Source organism: Phodopus roborovskii, unplaced genomic scaffold, assembly GCF_943737965.1.
Source record: "Phodopus roborovskii unplaced genomic scaffold, PHOROB, whole genome shotgun sequence".
Lineage (NCBI taxonomy): Eukaryota > Metazoa > Chordata > Mammalia > Rodentia > Cricetidae > Phodopus > Phodopus roborovskii.
This window is the reverse complement of record NW_026126691.1, coordinates 1,434,207-1,456,449: the sequence shown is the minus strand read 5'-3', so window position 1 is coordinate 1,456,449 and position 22,243 is coordinate 1,434,207. Positions and strand designations below refer to the sequence as shown.

Genomic DNA, 22,243 nt, shown 5'->3' with positions numbered 1-22,243 from the left:
CTATAACCCGTCCCCATATCTTGAGCTGGCTGCTTAAACCTGATCTGGCAACTGCAGAAAAGCTGCAAGAAGCTCTTTCCTTTAAATGCATGCACAAATGGTAAGAAATATCGGATGAAAACTGCAACTCCAAAGATCTGACTTCCAACTTTGAAGTTAAGTTTGATTTGTTAAGAGCTGGTGTCAGTGCAGATCAAAACACACACCCATGGAAGAGGCAAATTTTCACCTCTGTTCTTTTGACTGTTTTTTGTTTGTTTGTTTGTTTTGTTTTGTTTGATTTACTAAAATACATGTGTGCATTGTTCACTACCTTAAAATTCTTTTGGTAATCCATTTCCATTAATTATAAATTGGGGTGGTGACCATCATTCTCCTCAAAGAAAAAGAGGGAAGCAAGAGAAATACACATTAAGGAATCTGGCCACATACTCATTTTGATTTTACATTGCTGTGATATATGGGAAGATATCTGGCAATGAAAAAGAGAAAAGAAAAGAAAAATATATTTTTTCTAATAAATAAAAATAATTTAAAACACTAGAAGCTATACATGACTATTTTAGTATGTTCATTTATAAATGAAATAATTTTCTTTTCCAAAGTACATGGAAGCAATATTCAAGGCAAAGAGAAAGAGCTGTCTACTTTTTCTTTCAATTCTTGCTTGCTCTAGTGTTTCCACCAGTGATTCAGCATGGAAGAGGAAGAAAAGTCACGTCACCATTTATGAAGTTTGTCAGGCTTTAAAAAAATAGTTCTGGTCTCCTGGGAGTCAACATTCATCTTCAACTTCTCTGATTGGAGGGATCAAGCTGCTTGTGGATTTATATTGGTTGATCTGGTTAGCCATGTGGGTACTCATGGGCTTGGTTTGAATGTTTCTGGGGTAGGCATTATCCGGTTCATCTGTAAACCATTTCTTTTCTGCTAAAGGGCAAAATGGATAGAGAACAAGAAGGAGAAATGAGAAGCTTAATTAGTCCTAGGTTAAGCTTTTCGAAAGTTCATTGAAAATGCATAAAGGTAATCAATAGAAGCTGGCAGTGAGTAATTGCTAAGACAGTGCAGTTACAGAAGCCCCCTGAACCTGAGCATCCTCTTTCCTGTAGCCAGTGAAGAACAAAATGAATGTGCTATTGAGACTGGGTGCTATTAGGAGCTGGCCAACCTCAGAGACTAAGCTGGAGTAGACAGTCACCATCCCTGCTGTGGAACAAGCAGTCCAGAATCTTCCAGTTTCACCTCTTCCCATCCTTTTCTTGGCTTTGTTACAACAGGCAGACACAAAGGCAGATATCAACTGTATAACTTCTGTCCTGTCTGCATCTCTTTGATGGTCCAATGGGTCTTAAGGGGATCCTATAGAATTTCTTGGCCAATGAGAGTAAAAATCAGAATAGGAAATTGTCCTAAAAGAGAATTTTGAAATGGCTTTTATTTAAAGAAAGAGAAGTCTGTGGGTATGAAGTCATGGAAAGAGTTCCAGGTGGCAGCATCTCAGTTGACTATAATAACCCAAGCTGTCAGCAGTGAGCTCCAGGGGGCTTGCCACTTTCCTCTCCACCCAAAATATAGAAATGGCTGAGAGATAGAGACTGCTGAGTCAGGGCTTTTGTGTGTTGTTGGGGGGTGTGCTCTGCAGAAGAACAGCCTCTTAGCTGAGTTGTGCTATTTCAACTGGTTCAGCTCTAATCTATGCCTGCCCCTTTCTAGGACTGAAATTTTCTGAAAACTTGGTCATGTGTGCAGACAGGAAGGGACTGGGCAGTAGACCATCTAGCTTTGGGGATTGTTGGCTTCATTCCAGTGGCAGAGGGGAGGGAGGGGAAAAGGGAAACAGCTTTCCAACACATTCACTGCTCTCTGGACACATTCACAATGGTCTCTGTGGCTTCCGTTTTTATTTCTCATGGAACAATTTACATCTGCCTTGTGTCTGGTTGTGGACGTACCTGTTAAAATGATTGCCCAGTTGGCTTGGTGTTCATGTGTGCAAGCATGCGCATGTGTGTGCACGTGCATGTGTTAGCTTATAAATTAAGCATCTGTGATTAGCTCATGATCGCTCCACTTTTTCCTTCTTGGTCTGTAGTAACACCATTTCCATGCCCTCGCTCCTCCATGTGGCTGCCTCTGGGGCTAGGGTATGAGTGAGAAAAGCCTAAAAGATAGACGTTCAGTGGCTCAGTTTAGCCCTCAGGATACTTGCTACCTCTTGCATGATTCTCCCCATGATCCTTCTTGCTCTGGCTCTCCTACCTATTATAATTACATTCACTTTGATTTGAACAGATTGGACGGTAGGAATTCATAATGCTACATCCTCACAGTGAAACTAACTGATTAAGTGCTTTAAATTATTCCCCCTGACAGAATGATAAAGTTACAATCTGTTCTGAGATGATCTACAGCTTGCCAGCCTCCTACAGCTTCTTTCTACATTCATTTATCTTTTTGTCAAGAGGAGGGTTTTTTCCCCCTAAGCTTCAATTCCATAGATCTTTTAAAGTCATCAGCACATCTGAATTATTAATGAGGCTTTAGAGGCAAGACTCCTGATGGGCTGGTTAAAAAAGGTTGTATAGAAATCTGGGACTGTGTACACATCAAAATAATTTCAGCTCCATTTAAAAAACCATTTAGTTCAAGTGTGACATAGATGAACCATTATGCATTTGTGGAAACCAATTTTTTGTGATCTACGATTAAACTAACCTTTCAGAGAAGAGTAAAGTGTGATGGTTATCATGTTTTAAAAGCATTGCCAGGTCTCCGAAACAATTTCCAACTATGACTTTCTCAAACAGCTTATGTGCAGAGATGAAGCTCAGAGAGGAGCCTGGTGTTTACGCTATTTGCCCAAGCTGCCCTTGGCTCTGGCAAGGGATTTTGCCTAAGGGATTCAGTGCTAGGTTGTACATGCCAGGTAGAAGAGTAAGTCTTGCTGATAGAGAAAGCGGGTGTGTTTTGGTGAAAGACCAAACAGCTGCAATTTGCTGATTTTTTTTTTTTAACAACTGCTGCAGAGAATAATTGTTGAGAATTTAGTATTTACAGTTCAATTCAAAGGGGGCATTTTTGACCTTTCAAAATGGAGAGAATACCAATTTCCTCCAGCTGTCTGAAAGTAAAACAACATCATTGGTCTCATTTAAATTTCTTTTTTCTCTTTAAATTTCTTGCCACAAAAGGCAACCTGGGTGGAAAAGCAGCTTCAAGCAAGGAAAGTGTTGTAGGCAAACACCTCCCAATTGGCAGGTGAGAGTCTCACTATCCCTGAGAAGCCACTGTTTCATTCAGTGTCTCCTAAACTCTAAAAGCCTGTGCTGTGGGAGGCCTGGTCAAGTAAGTTGAGAAAATTGAAATAGTGAAGTGCTCTGGACATTGTGTAAAATGTTTGGGGACAAAGGTCTCCCAAACAGCTTCAGAGAGAGGTATATTTCAATGGTCACCATCCACTGGCCTTCCACGGAATGTACTTTGTGTAATAATATGGTAACAATTTGGCATACAGAATCTTGTTATTCAAAGATGAAGCTGTGCCAATAGATTGCTACGAAACCAGGTACTAGGAAGAAGACTGAAAGCAGGGATTCTAACGAGGACTGAAGTGAGTAAGGGAACTCCATTCCCATGCTTGGTTTATCTCTGTGTTCTATGTGGCCTTGTTTCACACCTAGGATGAGAAATTCTGTGGTCTGTGAAGGATTTTTTGGTGACAGACTCCAACAAAATAAAATGAAATAAAAACCTGTGTGTGTTCATAAACTTCTTGTGGGTGGTATATGCATCATAACCTGTTCTGAGAACTCTGTGTGACCTGTCAGGAACTTTGGTCACAAGTCTGTTAGAGTTAGGGAGGGAATGACATGTTACTATCCTTCATAAGCAGACAGATAAAATAAAATAAAAATTGAGAAAATAACTGGAGGTAAAATAACTGCTACATTATTATTTTTTTAAGATAGGGTTTCTCTGTGTAGCCTTGGCTGTCCTGGAACATCCTTGTAGACCAGCCTGACCTTGAGCTCATGGAGAGCTACCTGCCTCTGTCTCCCAGGTACTAGGATTAAGGGTGTGCAGAACCACCACCTGACTTCTATGGTCATGTTGTATACAAACTAAGCCATAATGCACACTATGGGCACAGGCTATATGCACACTATGGGAAGAGGCTAGTGAAATGGCAGAAGCCTGTGGTATAGAGTCAAGTGTACCCGCATCTCTCACATCCCATCTCCTATAAAAAAAAAAAAAAGTTATATAAAGTATCTTGCTGTCATTCCTCTTCTGTAGAATAGGAACAAGGAAGTAGCCTTGTTGGCTAAGTCAACAAAACAGGTAGCAATGGCTGACTAACACATTCAGTTACATGGTAAGCAAATAATCTTAGCTAAGTTTGTTAATGTGATTAATGAAAGGACACTGTGTTGCAGTGACCAAACTATACTGAATTTGGTGTTCTTCAGATTCTTATCAGTCATATGGAAATTCTAATGACCTCTACATTGAGTTGATGAAGAGAGTTGGATGTGTTTACAACTGTAACTTGCTGGGCACAGTAGCCAAAATGATTGCCTAAGAATTAGCTTTAAGATTAGCACTAATATGAGTAGATGTGGGGGGAAGGGAGGTACCTTCCACATGTTGTGTTTGCAAATGAAGTTCTTCAATGGAGGAGCTAGAGGCAGAGACCTAGGCTGTATGAACTGGAGGCTTGCCTGAAGAATGTAGATTGTGGCAATAGAGGTGACATGGTAGGATCTTATGGGTAGTCAGTCTTCATCAGGAAGCTGAATGAGAGGAAGAGGTAATATGGTATTATGCTGGGGAATTCAGGGCTGATGTGCAGTGGGTCATTGTTTATGACATCAGTTTTCAATTGAGGAATGATCTGCCTTTGGGGAACTACCCATGTCTTCCACCACTAGTATAAGGAAATGATAGGGTTAGGGTTTAGAACAAGTATTTAGAATTGTTCATGGAGGAGAGTTACTATGGTTAGGAAGGGCTGAGCTACTAAAACCTTAAGCAAAGGGAGAAACAGTTGCACTATGAACACAGAGCTTTTGCTGGCTCCATGGGCTGTCAGTGCTGTGGGCTTTAGTCTTTTCACATAACTACTCTCCCAAGAAGACTGCAGAAAGTGGAACTGGTAACGCAGTAACGACACCTGGAATAATAGGCACATTGTAGCACGATGAGCTGAGGCTTTGAGAGCAAAGGCATGGATGGAAAAGATCCCATTTGGGTAGCAAGGAATATAAGACACCAATGGCTACAAGGAGCTTCAGCCTACAAGGGCAACTACATGTAGTTTCCTGGATTACATTTCTGAAAGGCATCATGGTATTCCTCTGCTCACAAAACCTGATGCCTCCCAACCAAAAGTATACATCCTCCCGCCTCTTCTTCTGCCTCAACAGAATATAGCCTTTCCATAGACAAACCCATAGTTTCTACCAGATTCAGACAGGTTTCCTTTGATCTCACTTCTCTGTCATGGACCACTATGACTGTCTGCCACTGCATCTCTGCATCCAGCCAAGTCCCAAGGATACACTTTCCTCTTAATTTCTCTTGCTCCCTTCCATGTGCAGCCACCTTATGGGAGATACTTAACCAGTTTAGTGACAGGTGCCCACAGCTACTTCCTTATCATGACAAGCAGGCATTGGCTGATGGAAGCTGGTGGAGAAATTGATTTGTACCCTGTCTTATCTTCCACTCCCTGAAGTTTCTGTACTTCCTTATTCTTCAAGGAGCCTGTTGCTATAGGAACCTGGAAGGTTGATATAATTATATCTATTGGGACACAGACACCTTTAAGGCATTCCCCATGCTGAAAGAGAGTCAATCAAAGGTTCCTCTGGTTACCTAGGATCTTCATAATGCTGCCAACAGGCAGAGTCAGTCTCTCTAGTTACTAAGCTCACAGGGCTTGTCCCCTGGCTTGGAAGTAGAATCTGGCTCCAAGAGCCTGACACCAGCAAATCAACTAAGTCAACACCTCAGGCATTAATTGCCACTTCTCCAAAAATAAACCAGGGGGATGTGGATAAATTATACAACATTTTAAAAGTGTGAAAATGGTTAAGGTGAGAATCTTTCCAAATACATATTGTGCATACCTACTTTAATACCCTGATCCATAAGCCCTAATTTCAGAATGGAATTTGAAAGGTCTCCAAAAATACAGTGGAAACTAGAAAGTGCTAGGATCCATTTGCACTAGATTGGAAAAGGAGTTCAGTAGCAGCAGTTAGGTATGTTGACAGGCCCACAGTTATCAGACAGCTAGTGCTGAGTAAAACTCCCTCCTAGTTTACCAATCACTTAACTTCTGACCTTTCCAAAGCCGGAGCAAACTGGACCAAATGGCTGAAAAACTGTTTTTCTTCCAGAACTGGGAAGAGCACCATGTTCTAAGCTGTGATTCTTCTTAAGTGCATGCATTTTCACAGGGTTCTCTCACTGTGTATCATTTCTCGTTTGTTTCTAGTCTGGGTAAAGGGTAAGCAGGGAAGAGATAAACTATGAAGACATCATCTGCCTCCTTCCTAATGGAGCTTCTGGTCTTGAGGAGGAGATGCGGAGTCGAATGGAAAACGATGGAGCATATACTCTTCACTCCATTAAGAAAAGTATAAATATACAAGTTTCAGTTCTTATGAGAGAACTCATCGTGATCCCTTTGCCACCATCAGATACATCAGTGGTTATCTCTGACCAGTTTTCAATGATATGCAATTACCCAGTGGGGAATGTGTGCCCAAAGACTAGGGGAACCCCCAAATTTCATTTCATGTCACAATCTGTTTCCATCCCAGTCAAATGCAGACTCATCTACTGGAGCCTTTCCTGGTGGGATTTAACTAACATCTGAAAGGCAGGTGGCAGGAGACACGTGAGTACTGTCCAGACTGAGTCATCAGCCCCTTCATCACTGGACATGCGTTCTCAAGCTGATTCACACAGCTCAACAGCTTTGACTCGGGTTCATATTGAACAAACAGGAAAGCAGACCAATGCATTTGCCATTAACAACCCTCCTACTACAAATGAAAGGAGGGTCAACCACTAACAGAGAAGCACATTCGCAAAGTGGACTAGTTGTGAATGTTTTACAGGACACAGTTATCAACTGGCATCATCGCTCAATTTGGTGGGTCTTGCCAACATCAACACAGAGATGTGAACAGACCTATGAGGGCTGGGTTTGGGTGGTCGTGGTGATGAAGGAAGTGGAGGAAGCTGGGTTTCTCAATGGGAAAATGCTTTTGAACTTGGGACAAGGTACCAAGGTGGGCAGGGAGGCCACGTGCAGATTTGAAGGCAAGCCAGATGGAGAGAAGTTACCCCCAGATTACCCAACCCCCAAACCCAAGAACACCAAAACAAACTCTAAAGGATCTAGCCATAGCAGCAGCACAGCCTCATTGCTCTGGGCAATTGAGAAAGTGGAGGAAGTAAAAGAAGGAAGAAGGGAGAAAGGAGGAGGAAGGGAAGAGAAGGGTGGAGAAGCAAAACAAAATAAATAGAACCACAAACAGAACAGAACAACAGAAATAAAAATAAACAAACCAATAACAGGATAAAATTTGTAACTCCTTTTTTTTAATTCCACAAAAGTTTCACAAGGACAACGTTATAGAAGAAAACCCCCAGCAGTGGCTAGGTCATGCAGGAACCATTAATTGTCATACCTTGGCCCATTCTAGTCATCCTTGTTGCACTTTAGAGAGAGAAGTAAGCTATGTGAGTTTTACAATGCTTTTAAACTGTCATATTTCCTGTTGAGCACTTTAACTGGCACATTCTCATAGTTATAAATGTTCTGAGGGCATAACTTCATAACCTCCTTTTGCAAAGAATGCATGAAGATCTCTCATGATCCAAAACTAGGGGATATGTATATATAGTGTATATATATATATATATATACATATACATATATATGTATATATATAGTCATATATATAGTTATATATAAAGAGCTAGATATATGTCATATATAAATCAAAATACATAAGGACAAAAATAATTTGAAAAAAATAATTGCACTCACAGGGACTTTTAAATTTACACATATACATTGACTCCCCACCCATTGCTGGTTGGAGTACTACCCTGGCCCTGTCTTTGGTGTGGAAGGAGGTAGAGGTTCTGACCAAGCCTCACCATTTTTGTCAGTAAAAGTGCTTGTCAATCACACAGCAAGCAAATCTCCAAAACCATCATGCTGGAGGGGACAGGGGATCCAAAATCTAAACCCCAAACATTCACCATAAAAACACCGTTTTAAAAGAGATGCTACAGCTGTGACAAATTTTCCCTCTCCTTTCTACCCCCTACTCTATCCATGGATTTCTAAGTAAAAGTTTCAAATAGATTCATTCATATGTGCCCAAGGCTAGTCTACCCATACCAGAATTTGTTTATAGTCAAGTTGGCCAATTCCTCAGAACTCCTATGTTCCTAAAACATAATTTGCATGCATAAAACATTTGATAATTGCATATTGAGAAAAATGGATCAGTCTACCTTCCCTCCCTTATTGACTAATAGTTTAAAAGAAAGAAAGACAGGAAGAAAGGAAAAAAAATACAAAAGAAGAAAAACTCTGTTGTAACGTGTTTGGCTCACTGTTGTGGCCCTTTCCTTCCCACATTGAAATGACAGTGAGAATGTGAATTGGCTGTATGTTAAAGAGCTTGTCCATGCTCAACTTCTCCTGCCGCCTTCTGCTGTGGGACAGAGCATTGTACAGTTGTGCCAGCAATTTAAATGTAGTCAATAGCTTTTGTCTTTATTGAGTCCACCAACTGTGGTTCCATCCTCCTACATCCTGATTTATCTAGCTCCTACAAAAAACATTATCTGCCACCAGATCTTTCTTCTCTTCCATCAGTTCCCCAGCCTGAATTCTATCTGGCACTTGGGCCCTCCTTAGTCAAACAAAGGGGAGTAAAAAGATCCCCTGAGAATGCATGGAAAAATACTTGCTCTTTTCTGAGTGTTATTTATTCTGTACATAAGGTAAGTGATTCACCTTTTAAAAGATGTAAAAGTCCCAGGAAGACAGTTCTTAATGACTTACATCTGATATTTATGATACATATGGCTTTTTATCCCAAATGTCAAAAGTGAAAGAAAAAAACTCACTATCCCTATGGCAGCATAAGGAGACAGAAGAACAATTTAATATGCAACCAAACTTCTTTTCTGGTAAATAAAATGACTAGGATTTGATACATCCAGGAGTGGAAACCTGTTTCTCAGCATTAAAGTTAGAAACATCCACTTAAACTCCTGAAAGAAGCTAGCTTGTACACAAAGGCTTTGATAAATAAGTAAAGAAATCTGATGCTCTTTTGAAACAAGTAGATACTTAATCATCTTCCATGCAAACTTTGAAAGCTTTTCAAATATTTTGCCATAGTTCAGCCCATAGTGGAAACCATCAATGCAGTTTCATTGTTTTTAGTTGCTTGTTTCAAATGATTGTGTGCTAACTTATTATGTGTGTATAAAAAGAGAGAGAGAGAACAAAGAAATAACAAAGAAACAAAAATCAAAACCCAGAGCATTCTGATGACCCTGATGAATCAGAATAAACCTGCTTTGCCTAACTGACACAAATCACAGATATTCCCTCCTAATCTGTGACCTCGTTCCTGTAGTGAGCTATTTACTTCTGGAGGATGCCTTTGGATTATTTCCCCCCCTAGAATCATAAATAACTTTTGGTCCGTCCACTTATTTGCTGTTGTGTTCAAGGGTTTTATGGTGGTGAAATAAAAAATGACAACCACATGCACACTATCATACATATGCAAAATGTGTAAAAAAAAAAAAAAAAAGTAAAGAAAAGAAAGGAAAGAAAAAAGAGGGAACTACAGGGAACAGGGAAGTTACTTTGTTGGAATACCAACTGGGAAAATGAGTAGCAGATACAGTTTCACGCATGGTGCCGGTGGATACATATATCAAAGCCGCTCTTCCTGAACGTACTTCTGTTTGTCGCGAGACTCCCTGGACTTGGGCCGGTTCGGCCGATTTGCTGTGGACGGGATAGAGTGGACAGAAGAGCTCTTCTTACTGGAGGACTGTGAGGAGTGGGAGGAATGAGACAGGCTGGCCCGGGACTGGCCAGCGTTGTGGTCAAACTGCATCAGGCAGAAGATCAGGTCTGTCGGGACGAGCTCAAACTCATAGGGGGGGTTGGTGATGACATACCTAGACAGAGAATGCAAAGGTATCACCGGATGCTGAGTGGTGCAAGCACACGATTTAACTCATTGCCTGGCTACTCCAATCCCTCTGAGGAAGTAGGTGATGTACTCAGGCCAGTAACCTCAAATTCTCTTCCAAATTAAAGAAAATCATCATGTTAAACTCAACGAGTTTAACATGCCCAGAAGCCTGGGCAGAGGTGCCAAGTTAGAACTGGTAATGAAAAAGGCACACCATAATTCCTAAGAACCATTTGAGGTTTTCCATACAAGGATCAAGTTCATAACAGCTGTGCTGTAACTTCCATACTAGGATGTCCTGACAGTCAGATCTCTTTAAAAAAAAAAAAACAGCCCACAAAACAAGAGTTTGACCTGCCTCCTCCCTATTAGATCAAGCTTTCTCTGGATGGCTACAGTGTATCACCATGTTACTTCTGCAAGTAATGGATTCAAAGTATGGTCTCAGTCTCCCAGGAGCCTCAGAATAATGCAGATTGTTGATCTTGGTGGGGGTGGAGCTTAGTGACAGAGCATTTGCCTTGCATGCTAGAGGTCCTGGACTCAGTTGATAGCACTTGAAAGAAGGAAGGGAGAAAGGGAGGAAGAAAGGAAAGAAGGAAAGAAGGAAGGAAGGGAGGGAGGGAGGGAGGGAGGGAGGGAGGGAGGGAGGGAGGGAGGGAGGGAGGGAGGGAGAAAGGAAGGAAGGAAGGAAGGAAGGAAGGAAGATTTGACTTTCTGCCTCCCTAGTACTGGGATTAAAGGTATGCAGACCACCACCTGGCATTAATCTGCAAAACTTTTTAACTCTGGCTATGAACTATAATTTTCAGGCATTAAATATGTAAACATTGTTATATAATTTTGAAAAGTGTGTGTCGTTTTTCCTTACACACTACAGAAATTACTCTAATAACAGTATTTTTAAAATAATTTATATTTATTTTATTTGCATTGGAGTTTTTCTTACATGTATGTATGTGGAGGGCTGTATTGGATCCCCTGGAATTAAAGTTACAGACAATTGTGAGCTGTCATGTGTGTGCTAGGAATTGAATCTAGGTCCTCTGGGAGAACAGAGAGGGCTTTTAATTGCTGAGCCATCTCTCTAGCCCCCAGTATTAAAAACAGAAAAACAAAAACAAACAAAAAAAAAAAAACAAAAAACAGATGATGTAATCTACAGATCTGAAAAATACACCTATGGCACTATTTCCTGAAGTACACTACACAAATGGGTTTGGGTTAATGTTTTGTCTGCTATGAATTTTTATTAAGGCATGTAAGGAAAAACAGATAGCATATCCAAACCATCATATATTTTTATTTAAGGTGATAATATAAAAGTTTCTTAAAATTGAATATATGAAAGGAAGTGAGTCAGTTACAAAGTATATGCAGCAAAAACTATCAATGTGAAGCATCTCCACATTAGGGACCAAGGAAGTGATGCAAGGACCCAAAGCATGGGACTCTGACCTTAACAAAACACAAATTCTTCCCTCAATGGCTTCACATTCATATTAGTTATTTTTTTAATCTTTCTCACAACTCCTCAGCTCAGTGTTAGAATTAATGCAGGCAGTGTATTGAAGGCATGTACATTGAGATCTTTGCCTGCAGGAAATGAGAGAAGGCATGGATACCATTGCATTTGGGTGAGATGGCAAAGTAGGAAGACACACTCACCTTTTTGTACACTGACTGGGGGTGCTGAGATGGGCATCTCTCAGCCGGTAAATTCCAAAACAAAGCATATTATATGTTTTTAGAGCTTTGCAGAACAGATCACCATAACAACCACCATCCTGGGAGACAAAAAAAAAAAAAAAAAAAAAAAAAAAAAGAGAGAAACATCAGGTTTTGTTTTTCTGGGAATTAAGGTGGGGGGTGGACCTTTCCATGAGAGCTTGTTTTCTTGTCTCTGGGGTTTGAGTGGGGTTCCAGGGTCTATGCCAAGAGACTGTGACCAAAGACATCAGCATGGTTAACAACTTGGACCCTCTGTGTTTGATTTTAGGGATCTGACATCCACAAGGCCTTCCTCTGGTATCCACACAGTTGTGTCCATAGCTCAAGTACACTTCTGTCTTCCTTCAGCTGAGGTGGGGACATGACACTAGAAGGTCTCAGTTGTACAGCTAGAGAGGAGAAATGAGCTCCACAAAGCAAAGATTATATCCCCCCCCCAGCTTAGCTGTGTCCACTGTGATGGGACCATGCTGTCAAAACTGCCCAAGTGATAATGAAAATCACTGCAAGAATAAAAGAGCACCCACTTTCAGCCCTATTGTGCTAAGACTCCTTCAAATAAGGACTGTGTGAAAAGCACAATTTGCAGGTCTCAGAGATGTCTAGGGGAAAGAGCAGGTGGGAGTCTGCCGGTGAGATAACTGGGATTCACTATACTAATAAGTTCACAGCCATCCCTAGTTCTGGAGCTTAACTCAGAATGTGAAAATGTTTGCAAGTGCATAGAAAATTCTGGGCTTCATGCAGATATGTGACTCCAAGTAGACTTCATTATACTGAACAGCACAGCAGAGTGGATTCATTAGGAACCAAGGGAATATATTTGTCTTTGCTATCACTGGAATTCCCATGATGGGCATCATATTAGACAACAAATGATCCCACATTTTTCCATTATTGAAAATATTAATCTGATTCAAGTATATTAGTAAGGAAGTCATAAGGATAAGAGCCACTGATAACGAAAGTTGATTTTCAAAACAGCCCCAGTCTAATATTGTCTGGGCCCACAAGTAGCCATTTGATGTGTTACAAAAAAAGACCTTTTCCATGATGAGATATTCTGGGCAATATTTGTGTGTGTGTGTGTGTGTGTGTGTGTGTGTGTGTGTGTGTGTAATAGGTATATACATCCATCCCAAGGCTCATGGTTTCACTTCTTAAACACACCTATGCAGGTGAGTTTGGAGTAAAGGTCAAGGTGGCACACTTTTTCCAAAGTGTCTGACACAGCACAGAGTATAGAGTAGTGAGTACAGAAAATCCAAGAAGCTCTGGTCCCCTCACTAAAGGAGGCCTAGAGAAGTATGAATGGGTCCAGACTCAGAAATCCCAAGACCAGGGTTGTGAATTAGAGACTTCAAAACATCAAAGGTAACAATTGAGATCCTGTCACTTTGGCCAATGGTTCTGTATACACACAACTGCCTTGATGCTTCAAAACCCACCAGTGCCTCTATGGTACTATGAACAAAAATTCCTGAAAAGAAGCTATGCCTCTAGAGACTGGTGATTAGAACTACAGTACAAGATTAGAAAGTTGTATGTCCAGAAGATAATCACCTTATCTTGGGCTAGTTCTAGCCCCCTAGAAGAACAGCCCAACTCTCTCTAGAACTAGCATCTTGTGGCCAATAGAAACTTTTTAGAATCTATTGACTTAGCAGACAACTAGCTTCCACCAACCCAAAGCTAAGAATGTCATCAGATGGCATCTTGTACATACAGGAAATCTTTTCCCATCTTGCTATACCTGCCTCTGCTGGACCCACCGATGTATTTTAAAGTTGTCTTAATTTGTGAATTTTTTTGTTTGATAAAACTATACAGCTTCACAAATCTGCTTCCAGGAGAAAACAAGGAATCCAGGATAACCTAAATCCATGTTTCTGAGCCATGGTCCATCAAAATAGCTCCAGAGTAAATTATTCCTTATTCTTTTTAAGATGAAAGCTGAAAGCTGTAATTTTTTGTGTCCACAGTATATAAACACAAAATCTCTGGTAGCAGGGTTTGAGGCATAGCATCCCCATGTTCAGACAGATTCATAACAAAGTACATTTGAGCTATAAGGACCCTGTGAAGATGTTTCCTAAACTTAGCTATATGGTGTTGGCAGCTACCCCTTTCATCTCTGGGAAGAAAATACTTGAGGAAGACAGCAATGGAGGAGAGACCCATAGCTCCAAAGCCAAGATGCCTTGATGCAAATGCCCCATGCCTCAGTTGCCTGAGAGCAACACATCAATGATCTGGTAGGAGGATTTGCATAAGTGAAGTGTGGGGCCTGATAAATAGAGCCCCATAAATTTTTGTCTACTACAATGAAAGAGAGAAATACAGATGCCTAACCTGATACTGTTCAACACAGTTCATTCTTACCAGGCTTGTTGCAAGCACTGGGCTCAGGAATCGTGTATGCTGTAGACTCACCCCTAAGTCTGCAAAGGGCCCATCCAACAGGGCTAACTGAGCCACTCGGCAACGGTCTCTGTTGGCCAGTGTCTGGGGAGTGCTGTAGCCCCCTCGAAGTGCATTCTCCTCAGCAATCAGAGCCTCAAGCTCTGGTGTGGCTCCTCCTGTCACCAGGGTCCGTATCAGGGTGAGGATATTGTCATTGAAGTATGTCTGTGGAAAAAGGTAAAGGAGAAGTTCTCTTAAGCAAACAACCTATAGTCACCATAGCTGACATCCAAATACAATTTTTCTTGGTATCTCCCATGTAAAGTTCTAGCCTGTCTCTTCAAATAATTGTCTATGGGAAGAGAAAAGACAGCAGCCTCCAATTTTTCCATTCTTTTCCCTCCTGCTTGATTGACTATGGGATCCTAACTTAAAGAACTAAAGGAAGAAAAAAGAAAGGAAGGAAGGAAGGAAGAAAGAAAGGAAGGAAGAAAGAAAGAAAGAAAGAAAGAAAGAAAGAAAGAAGGAAAGGTAGTCAGAAAAGCCTAATGCCTGGAAAACTGATGTTGACAGATATGCTGAAAGACCTAAAAAGTAATGTTAATGATGGACTAACCTGGAAACCAATATCTGTTCCTTGGAATTTGCTAGCTTCCTCTCACAAGGCCCTGAGATAAGAAAACTTCACACTGCCCCTCCTTTCCTGTGAGTCAACAGGTGGTAAATAGGGTCAAGTGATAGCTGTAACTCTGGTTTGCCCAGACAAGATTAATTAGCACACCTGAGGCCCTAAGGTCTGCTGACCCTAATAGCAGACCATCTGGCCTCCAAGGGTCATGTACTCAATGGACAGTGGGTCTCACCCCCTCCCTAAGCTTGTGGGGTTGCCTTTAAAAACACCTGGGCCCAGGGGAGGGGGCTTCTCCCTAGCCTGTGTGCTGGAGGAGCCCGTTTGTGCAACGTTTAAGCCTCTAGCGTTTTGCAGCAACTGGACTGGACATTGAGTTCTTGGGGTATGGACTGAACCTGGAAGACTCCTCATTCTGAGGGTCTTACATTCCTGCTTGATTGCACTATGGGATCCTAACTTAAAGAACTAAAGGAAGAAAAAAGAAAGGAAGGAAGGAAGAAAGAAAGAAAGAAAGGAAGGAAGGAAGGAAGAAGGAAAGAAAGAAAGGAAGAAGGAAGGAAGGAAGGAAGGAAGGAAGGAAGGAAGGAAGGAAGGAAGGAAGGAAAAGTAGTCAGAAAAGCCAAATGCCTGGAAAACTGGTGTTGATAGATATGCAAATACTGCCTTGCCTTTGTAAGCTTAAAAAACACCAACTGTGATACTAGGGTCACAATAAAACTCAGCATGCCTGGGCCAATACCCAAAGGAGACCAACCACTGAGAGCCTGTCACCCATATGTTAGGAGGCTACCCACAAATGGCACAATTCCTTGCTGTTTGAAATTAGATACCAAGAGAATCTTGCATGCTGCACACTCAACAATTTATCATAGATGTTGATAATGGTTGGATACAGGAATCATCACCAGTATAGCAGCTGGGGAAATCTATAAGCTGCATGTCCTGATGTGTATATCTTGGTTTTTGCAAATAACCTCAGCTATCTGAGAAAATATAGCTGGTGCAAAGAACTCTTTCCTTTACAGGTCTATTTCTCTCCCACATAGTATGTCGAGAAGGCATCAATGAGAACTTTAAAAATTAATAGACTGTCTAAGAAAAGACCTTAAAATGGCATTTGTCACCGGGCCGAATTTGAGAAAATATCAGTTATAGGCATTATGTTCCACTTTCTTGCACGAGGAGACATGAAAGCATTTAAATAAAAACAAACCCAATCTTGGAAGTGGCTTTGGGGCATTTGTACACCTCTGGAGCAGGCTAGAAAAGGCAGTTGCATTCTCATTTGTGAGTATCTTGAGAGTGTAAGAGGCAGTGCATAATGGGGAGCAAAACAGACATGGATGAGTTCTCCTTCTACTCTGTCACTAGCATTGTGTCATCTTGGACATTAGTGTTTATAGTCATTAAAATCAGCATGGTTATTAAGATCAAGTGTATGTGCAAAGAATTCCATGTGGGCTTCAAAGTTAGGGAGATGCTTCTAGAGGGCCTGAATTTCATGTTTCTTATTGAAACACTCAACCAAAAAGCACATGGAATTCCAACTACAAAGAATACTGGGAAAGTTATACACAGGCTATCCTGCTGAAAAATTATGCTCAAGAGCTCAATTGTTTCCTGGAGTGGACAAGCAGAACTGAGGACACCCAAGGGAGTAGATGCAAGAGGGGTGGTTAAGGGGACTGGAGTCTGCTGAGGTTTAGTGCTGACTCCACCTGTCATAAGCTCTGTGGCTTTTGAAAGTTATGAAACATTTTTGGTCTCAGTGACATCATCTGTAAAATGGAATATCAGAGTAGCTATAGGATCTCTGATGCCCACCTGAGGGACTGAGAAGAAACTCAGGGTATGTCTGGCCTGCACCCAGAGACACAGGGGAAGATACCCAAACATACCTTGATTGTTTTCTTTACTGTTACAGCTTTTGTCCTGGAAAGTGGGAGGACATTACTGTCCTTCAACCTGGAACCTCTTATCTCTCAGTCAGCCTCAGTGACCAAGCTCCCTCCAGAGCACTGGTTCTCAATCTTCCTAATCCTGTTATCCTTTAATACAGTTAGTTCCTCATGTTGTGGTGACCCTTAACTATAAAATTATTTTTGTTGCTACTTCATAACTGTAATTTTTCTACTTTTATGAATCAAAGGGTATCTGATATGCAGGATATCTGATATGCAACCTCTGTAAAAGGGTCCTTCCACCCGAAAGCAGTCAAGACCCACATGTTGAGAATTGATCCTCTAGACTAAAGAAGAATAAAGTGAAGGTCCTGTGAACTACATCTTAGAGATTTATTACACTGACCAAAGACAAACATATCCCAATGTTTTTCCAATGGTCATATATCCCATTTAGTCCTGTCTATCAAATCAAATAAGGGAGAATTGGACAGAGAACTGACAAGTACCTTTGTGCTCCAATTACTATTTTAGACTAATGACTAGGAGATCTAACAGCAAGTAAATAGATGGCAAACGTTCATGACCTTATTTTCTGAACCACTGAAAATGACCTGCTCAAACATAAAGAAATGAGGGACATTTATTTCTTTCAAAAGGAAACAGTTTTCAAGATAAAATGTAAAAGGATCTTTTTAATTGGGTAAAGTAGTTACTAGAAGATCTAATTGGCCAAAGTATAGAGAGTAAGTAGTAGAGTGATTGGTTCCAACTGAAATAGGTATAATACAATTTTCGAGGCTCAGAGAACATTATATAAGGAAAGGCAAAAATAGCATAAGTCAGAAGATGGAGAAATGTACATCATAAGGGGTCTTTTGGACATGGTATGGCCAATGCACTTATTAATGAGGCAGGGAGGCCCCACCCTCTGCTTGAAGAACTATTGGCAATTAAAAGCTGTTGGTGGAAAGACTGTTCTCTTCAATGGAGTAGCCATTAGCAAGTTTCTTTTCTCCAGTAAGCATCCTCCCATCCATGCTCATGCAAAAATCATTGATTAAACCCAGTGGATCACATATCAAATGACTTTGGGAAAGTTAGAAGCAAGACTTACTGAAACAAAAGAGTTTGGTGGAACAGAGAAAGAAGAGGAGAGTAAAAGTGACTAAAATCCATTATATATAAGTGGGTTAAACTGTCAAACAAGAAAAAAAAATCTTAATTAGGAGCACACAGGAAAAAGTCAACAGTTAATCATAATATTTTAGTATGGATGAGTGTGCTTTCCCCTTATAATCAGGAACCAAAAGGTTAGTTCTTGTAACTTCTATTTTAAGTTACACTGGAAGTTTTAGTCAGAAAGAAATAAAAGCCATTTGTATTGGAAAAGAAGGAAGATTATCTGCACTCGTAAGCACCCTGGCATTGTATAAAGAAAATCCCAAGGAACCCACTTAAATGATCATAGGTATTAAGAATGCAGTAAGATTTCATGGTACAAACACAACATGTGAAAATGAAACTTTTTTCTATGTGAACAAGAAAATCTTAAGAAAAAACTCTACAGGGTTGGAGATATGGCACAGTGGTTAAGAACACTGGCTGCTTTTCTGGAGGTCTTAAATTTAATTGCCAGCAACTACGTGGTAGCTCAAAGCCATCTATAATGAGATCTAGTGTACTCTTCTGGCACACAGGCAGAACACTACATACATAAAAAATGAAGAAATCTTTGAAAAAAAAAGAAAGAAACTCTATTTTTAAACAACATTGAAAATTAAAAAAATACTTAAGGAGAAATTTATTCAGAGTTCAAAGGTTATATACTGACGGCTATACAACATTACAAAAGATATGAATGAAATCTAAATAATTAGAAGTTATGATTAAAATAACATTAAAAACATTAAATCTTATATAGATTCAAAGCATTCCTATGAAATTTCATATGGAATTTTAAGAAACATAAATTGTTATATCAATCATATAAAAAGCAACTAGAAACTAGAAATAAAATTGAAGGGATCCAAACCCTGATTTCAGCATATACTACAAATATTGACAAGATAAACAGCCAATGGAACAGAATTGAGCATCTAGAAATAAACTCATAGAGCTGCTGTTAATGACTTTGGATGGGTATATCATGAAGCTTTATAGAAGAAAGAATAGACTATTAAATAAACAGTGTTACAACAACTGACATCAGCATGCAGAAGAATATGTTGGGCCTACTCCTCACACTACATACAAAACAACATGAGTCAAAAACCTGAATATAAAGAGTGCTAAGAAGAAATAAGTAGTAAATTCTCATAACTTCAATTTGAAAATTATCTTAGATAAGATATCAAAATCCTATTCTACACAAGAAGATTTGATCATTTGTATCTTGTAATTTTTTTTAGATTATACATTGGAAAACTAAAAATTCTTTGTAGAATAAGAGAAAATATTTAAGAATAATGTATCTAACAAAGGTGTAAAATCCAGTGTTTAAAATCCTTCAATAACACAACAACCAAAAGGCAATAAATTTGAATAACAGAAAAAGGATGAGGCTTGAATAAGCATTGCTTCAAAACAAGGTAGATAAGTCATCAAGAGTCAGAAGGAGGCTTACCATCAGTAGTCATAAGGGACCCCAAAACTCTACCTAACTGAACACAATGGGAATGAAACACATCAGAACAAAACCTCATGCACAGAGAGTCACAACAGCATCATCCACTATTGCCAAAAGGACTGGAAACAAATGAACCAGCAATGGGTTAACAGATGCAGCACAAAGTGTTATAACCATGGAATCAATATCATTTGTGCATAAAAAGAAATAAAAATATGCTTTACCATGGACAGACCATAAACACAAGATTCCATTCATATGAAACATCCAGAAAAAGCAGTTCTAGAGAGACAGAGATAAATACCAGTGGATATTTAGGGCTGAGTGGCTAAGGTAATAAGGGAAATGAGGACAGATTTCTCTTGGAAGTTATGAGACTGTTCTTAAAGGATCCTTGGAGATGTTTACATATACTTATAAAAACCATAAAATTGTATACTTGGGTGAATTTTATGGTCTATTAATATTCCAATAAAACTTCTTAAAAGAACTGGTTAAAAGATAATTACATGGTTAAAAGATAATTATGTTTATAATAGCTAAATTTTTATATGTGGAATATAAGCTGAAAAATTGTGTCAGTATATACACATGCAGGCATGCCCATGTACACACATGAACCCCCCTCAAACACACACATGCATGCAGTGATATATACACCCCACCCACACCTGACATTCACTAACCATGACTGTTTGGGTGTGGTTACAGGTGCAGACATGATGGAGTGTTAGGTTAGGTCTGGGGTCCCCCAACCTGAGCATGCTCTCTTGCTTCCAGTCCGGTCATGGACAGCAACCCGGTGTGGATACTCAGAGTGAGACTTGCCTTTTGTGTAAGTGACTTCTCCCTAAATAAACTTCACTTTAAAAGCACTGAGTCTAGTGAATCTTGATTCCCATGCATAGAGTGACCCCTAAGAATTGGGACCAATTAATATCATCTGTCCTTGAAAATTCATCTCAACAAAATGGAGGGTTTTATGAAGGGAAGAAGGAAAAGCTCTTGAACTTCAGGGCTTAAAAAAAAAATAAAAAGGTTGTTATAAAGCTCCCCAAGATAAAATTCTTGGTGAGAGTCTATTTGCTGATCCAGAAACTCAAGCTACATATAATGACACATCTTTTCTCTATGCAATACAGCAGCTTTGAATGCTTGGGATAAGGTTCATGAACCAGGGAAGAGAATAGAATCCTATACCAAGGTGAGGCAGAAACCAAAAGGATGCTATAATGTATTTCTATGAATATTTTCCAGAGCAATACAATTAGAGGTAGCAGATCCAGAATCTAGGTGAATACTCATAAAATCTTTAGCTTATGAGATTGTGAATCCACAATGTAAAAAGATGCTGTGGCCCTTAAAGATCAGATCAGCACCATTGGATAAATGGTTCCTGTACACAGCAAACATTGAATATAATGATTATGATGAAGCTTGGGTAAGAGAAGTGATCTTCAAAGGTTTAAAATGACATCAAAATGTTTTAATTGTGGACATCTAAGAAAAAAACTGTAGACAAGGCATTCCTAGAAATAGTGCTTCTTCTAGGAAAGAATCAAACAAAATGCCTCAACCTTCTGGATTATGTAAAAGATATGGTAAAGGCCAATGCATATAGATCAACCAGAGACAAGCAAGGAAACCCTTTACAATCAGGAAACTCCTTGGGGGGCCTCTCAAAGGCTCCCATGTCAAACGTGGTCCAACCATTCCCGTCACTTTGGAGGACAATCTTCCCTAGGACAATTAAGAAATCCAGTACGTATTGTAAAACATCATGCCACTCTGGATGATAGATAAACTATGGAGGATGAATCAAACAAACATGGAGAAAACAAACAAACAAAAAAAATGTATATTTTGACAAAGTTCTATAAATCAAGACCCAAATTGAGAGTACAAATAAATAACATTATGTTAATAGGCTTGGTAGATACAGGGGCAGATGTCACTATTATAACTCAAAATACTTGGCCTCTAAGATGACCCGACCTGAAGCAAGAAAGCATACTCAGGTCAGAGGAACCCCAGACCTAACTTAACCCTCCATCATGTCTGCACCAAATGGCATGATCAATCAATGCTACAGAAGTGAGCGGGGAGGATATCTCACTACACATGCAGTCATGCATGCACACATGGTTAGTGATAAGGAGGACATGTTTTACTGTCCAAAAAAAAAAAAAAAAAAAAAAACCAGAATCTGATAAACACTGAAGATAGAGAGACAGAGATTCTCATGATAAAGTGTCCACATATTAAAGTATTAAAGTAAAGGTGTGAACAGAAGCTAAGAGGAGAAAGCACTCTAAACAAGAAGAACCTGTCCTGATAGGGAACACATGAGCCTAAGAAGCACACCAGGGACCTCACCAAACAAGCAAGGTAATGCCACATCCTGTGCCAGATGAGTACTTAAATTTAAATTACAAAGTGGTGAAGGACAGCACTGCTGTCAGAGCAAAAGGATAAAATCAGGGGAACCCAGGCTTCCAAAAGGAACACATGCCAAATAAGTTTGGAAAAACACCTTTGTTCCGAGAATTTGTAGGCTAAGAAACTGTCTACCTAATTTGTGGAAACAGTAAGGATGATTCCAGATCTTTGAGTGCTAAATAATTTACTCACTTCATTTTCAAAGATGATTTTATTTTAAATTATGTGTCAGGGGTATGTGCATATGAGC

At 39.8% G+C, this 22,243-nt stretch overlaps 1 protein-coding gene across 24 annotated transcripts in view; it reads right to left on the bottom strand.

Annotated features, from left to right (window-relative positions):
* Positions 1 to 548: 548 nt before the first annotated feature.
* Positions 549 to 22,243, bottom strand: part of Kcnma1 (potassium calcium-activated channel subfamily M alpha 1) — a 707,058-nt gene continuing 685,363 nt past the window's right edge. For 7 of the 24 annotated variants that reach the window (XM_051174773.1, XM_051174776.1, XM_051174778.1 and 4 more), the window contains 5 exons: positions 14,424 to 14,618; positions 11,928 to 12,046; positions 10,018 to 10,242; positions 7,710 to 7,738; positions 549 to 930 (listed from right to left, as the gene is read on the bottom strand). In XM_051174773.1, the coding sequence (XP_051030730.1) occupies positions 776 to 930; positions 7,710 to 7,738; positions 10,018 to 10,242; positions 11,928 to 12,046; positions 14,424 to 14,618 (723 nt within the window). In that variant the 3' untranslated portion in view covers positions 549 to 775. Of the gene's footprint in view, positions 931 to 7,709; positions 7,739 to 9,738; positions 10,243 to 11,927; positions 12,047 to 14,423; positions 14,619 to 22,243 lie in introns of those variants that run through there. The other 17 variants (XM_051174785.1, XM_051174779.1, XM_051174787.1 and 14 more) reach the window with 4 other exon arrangements.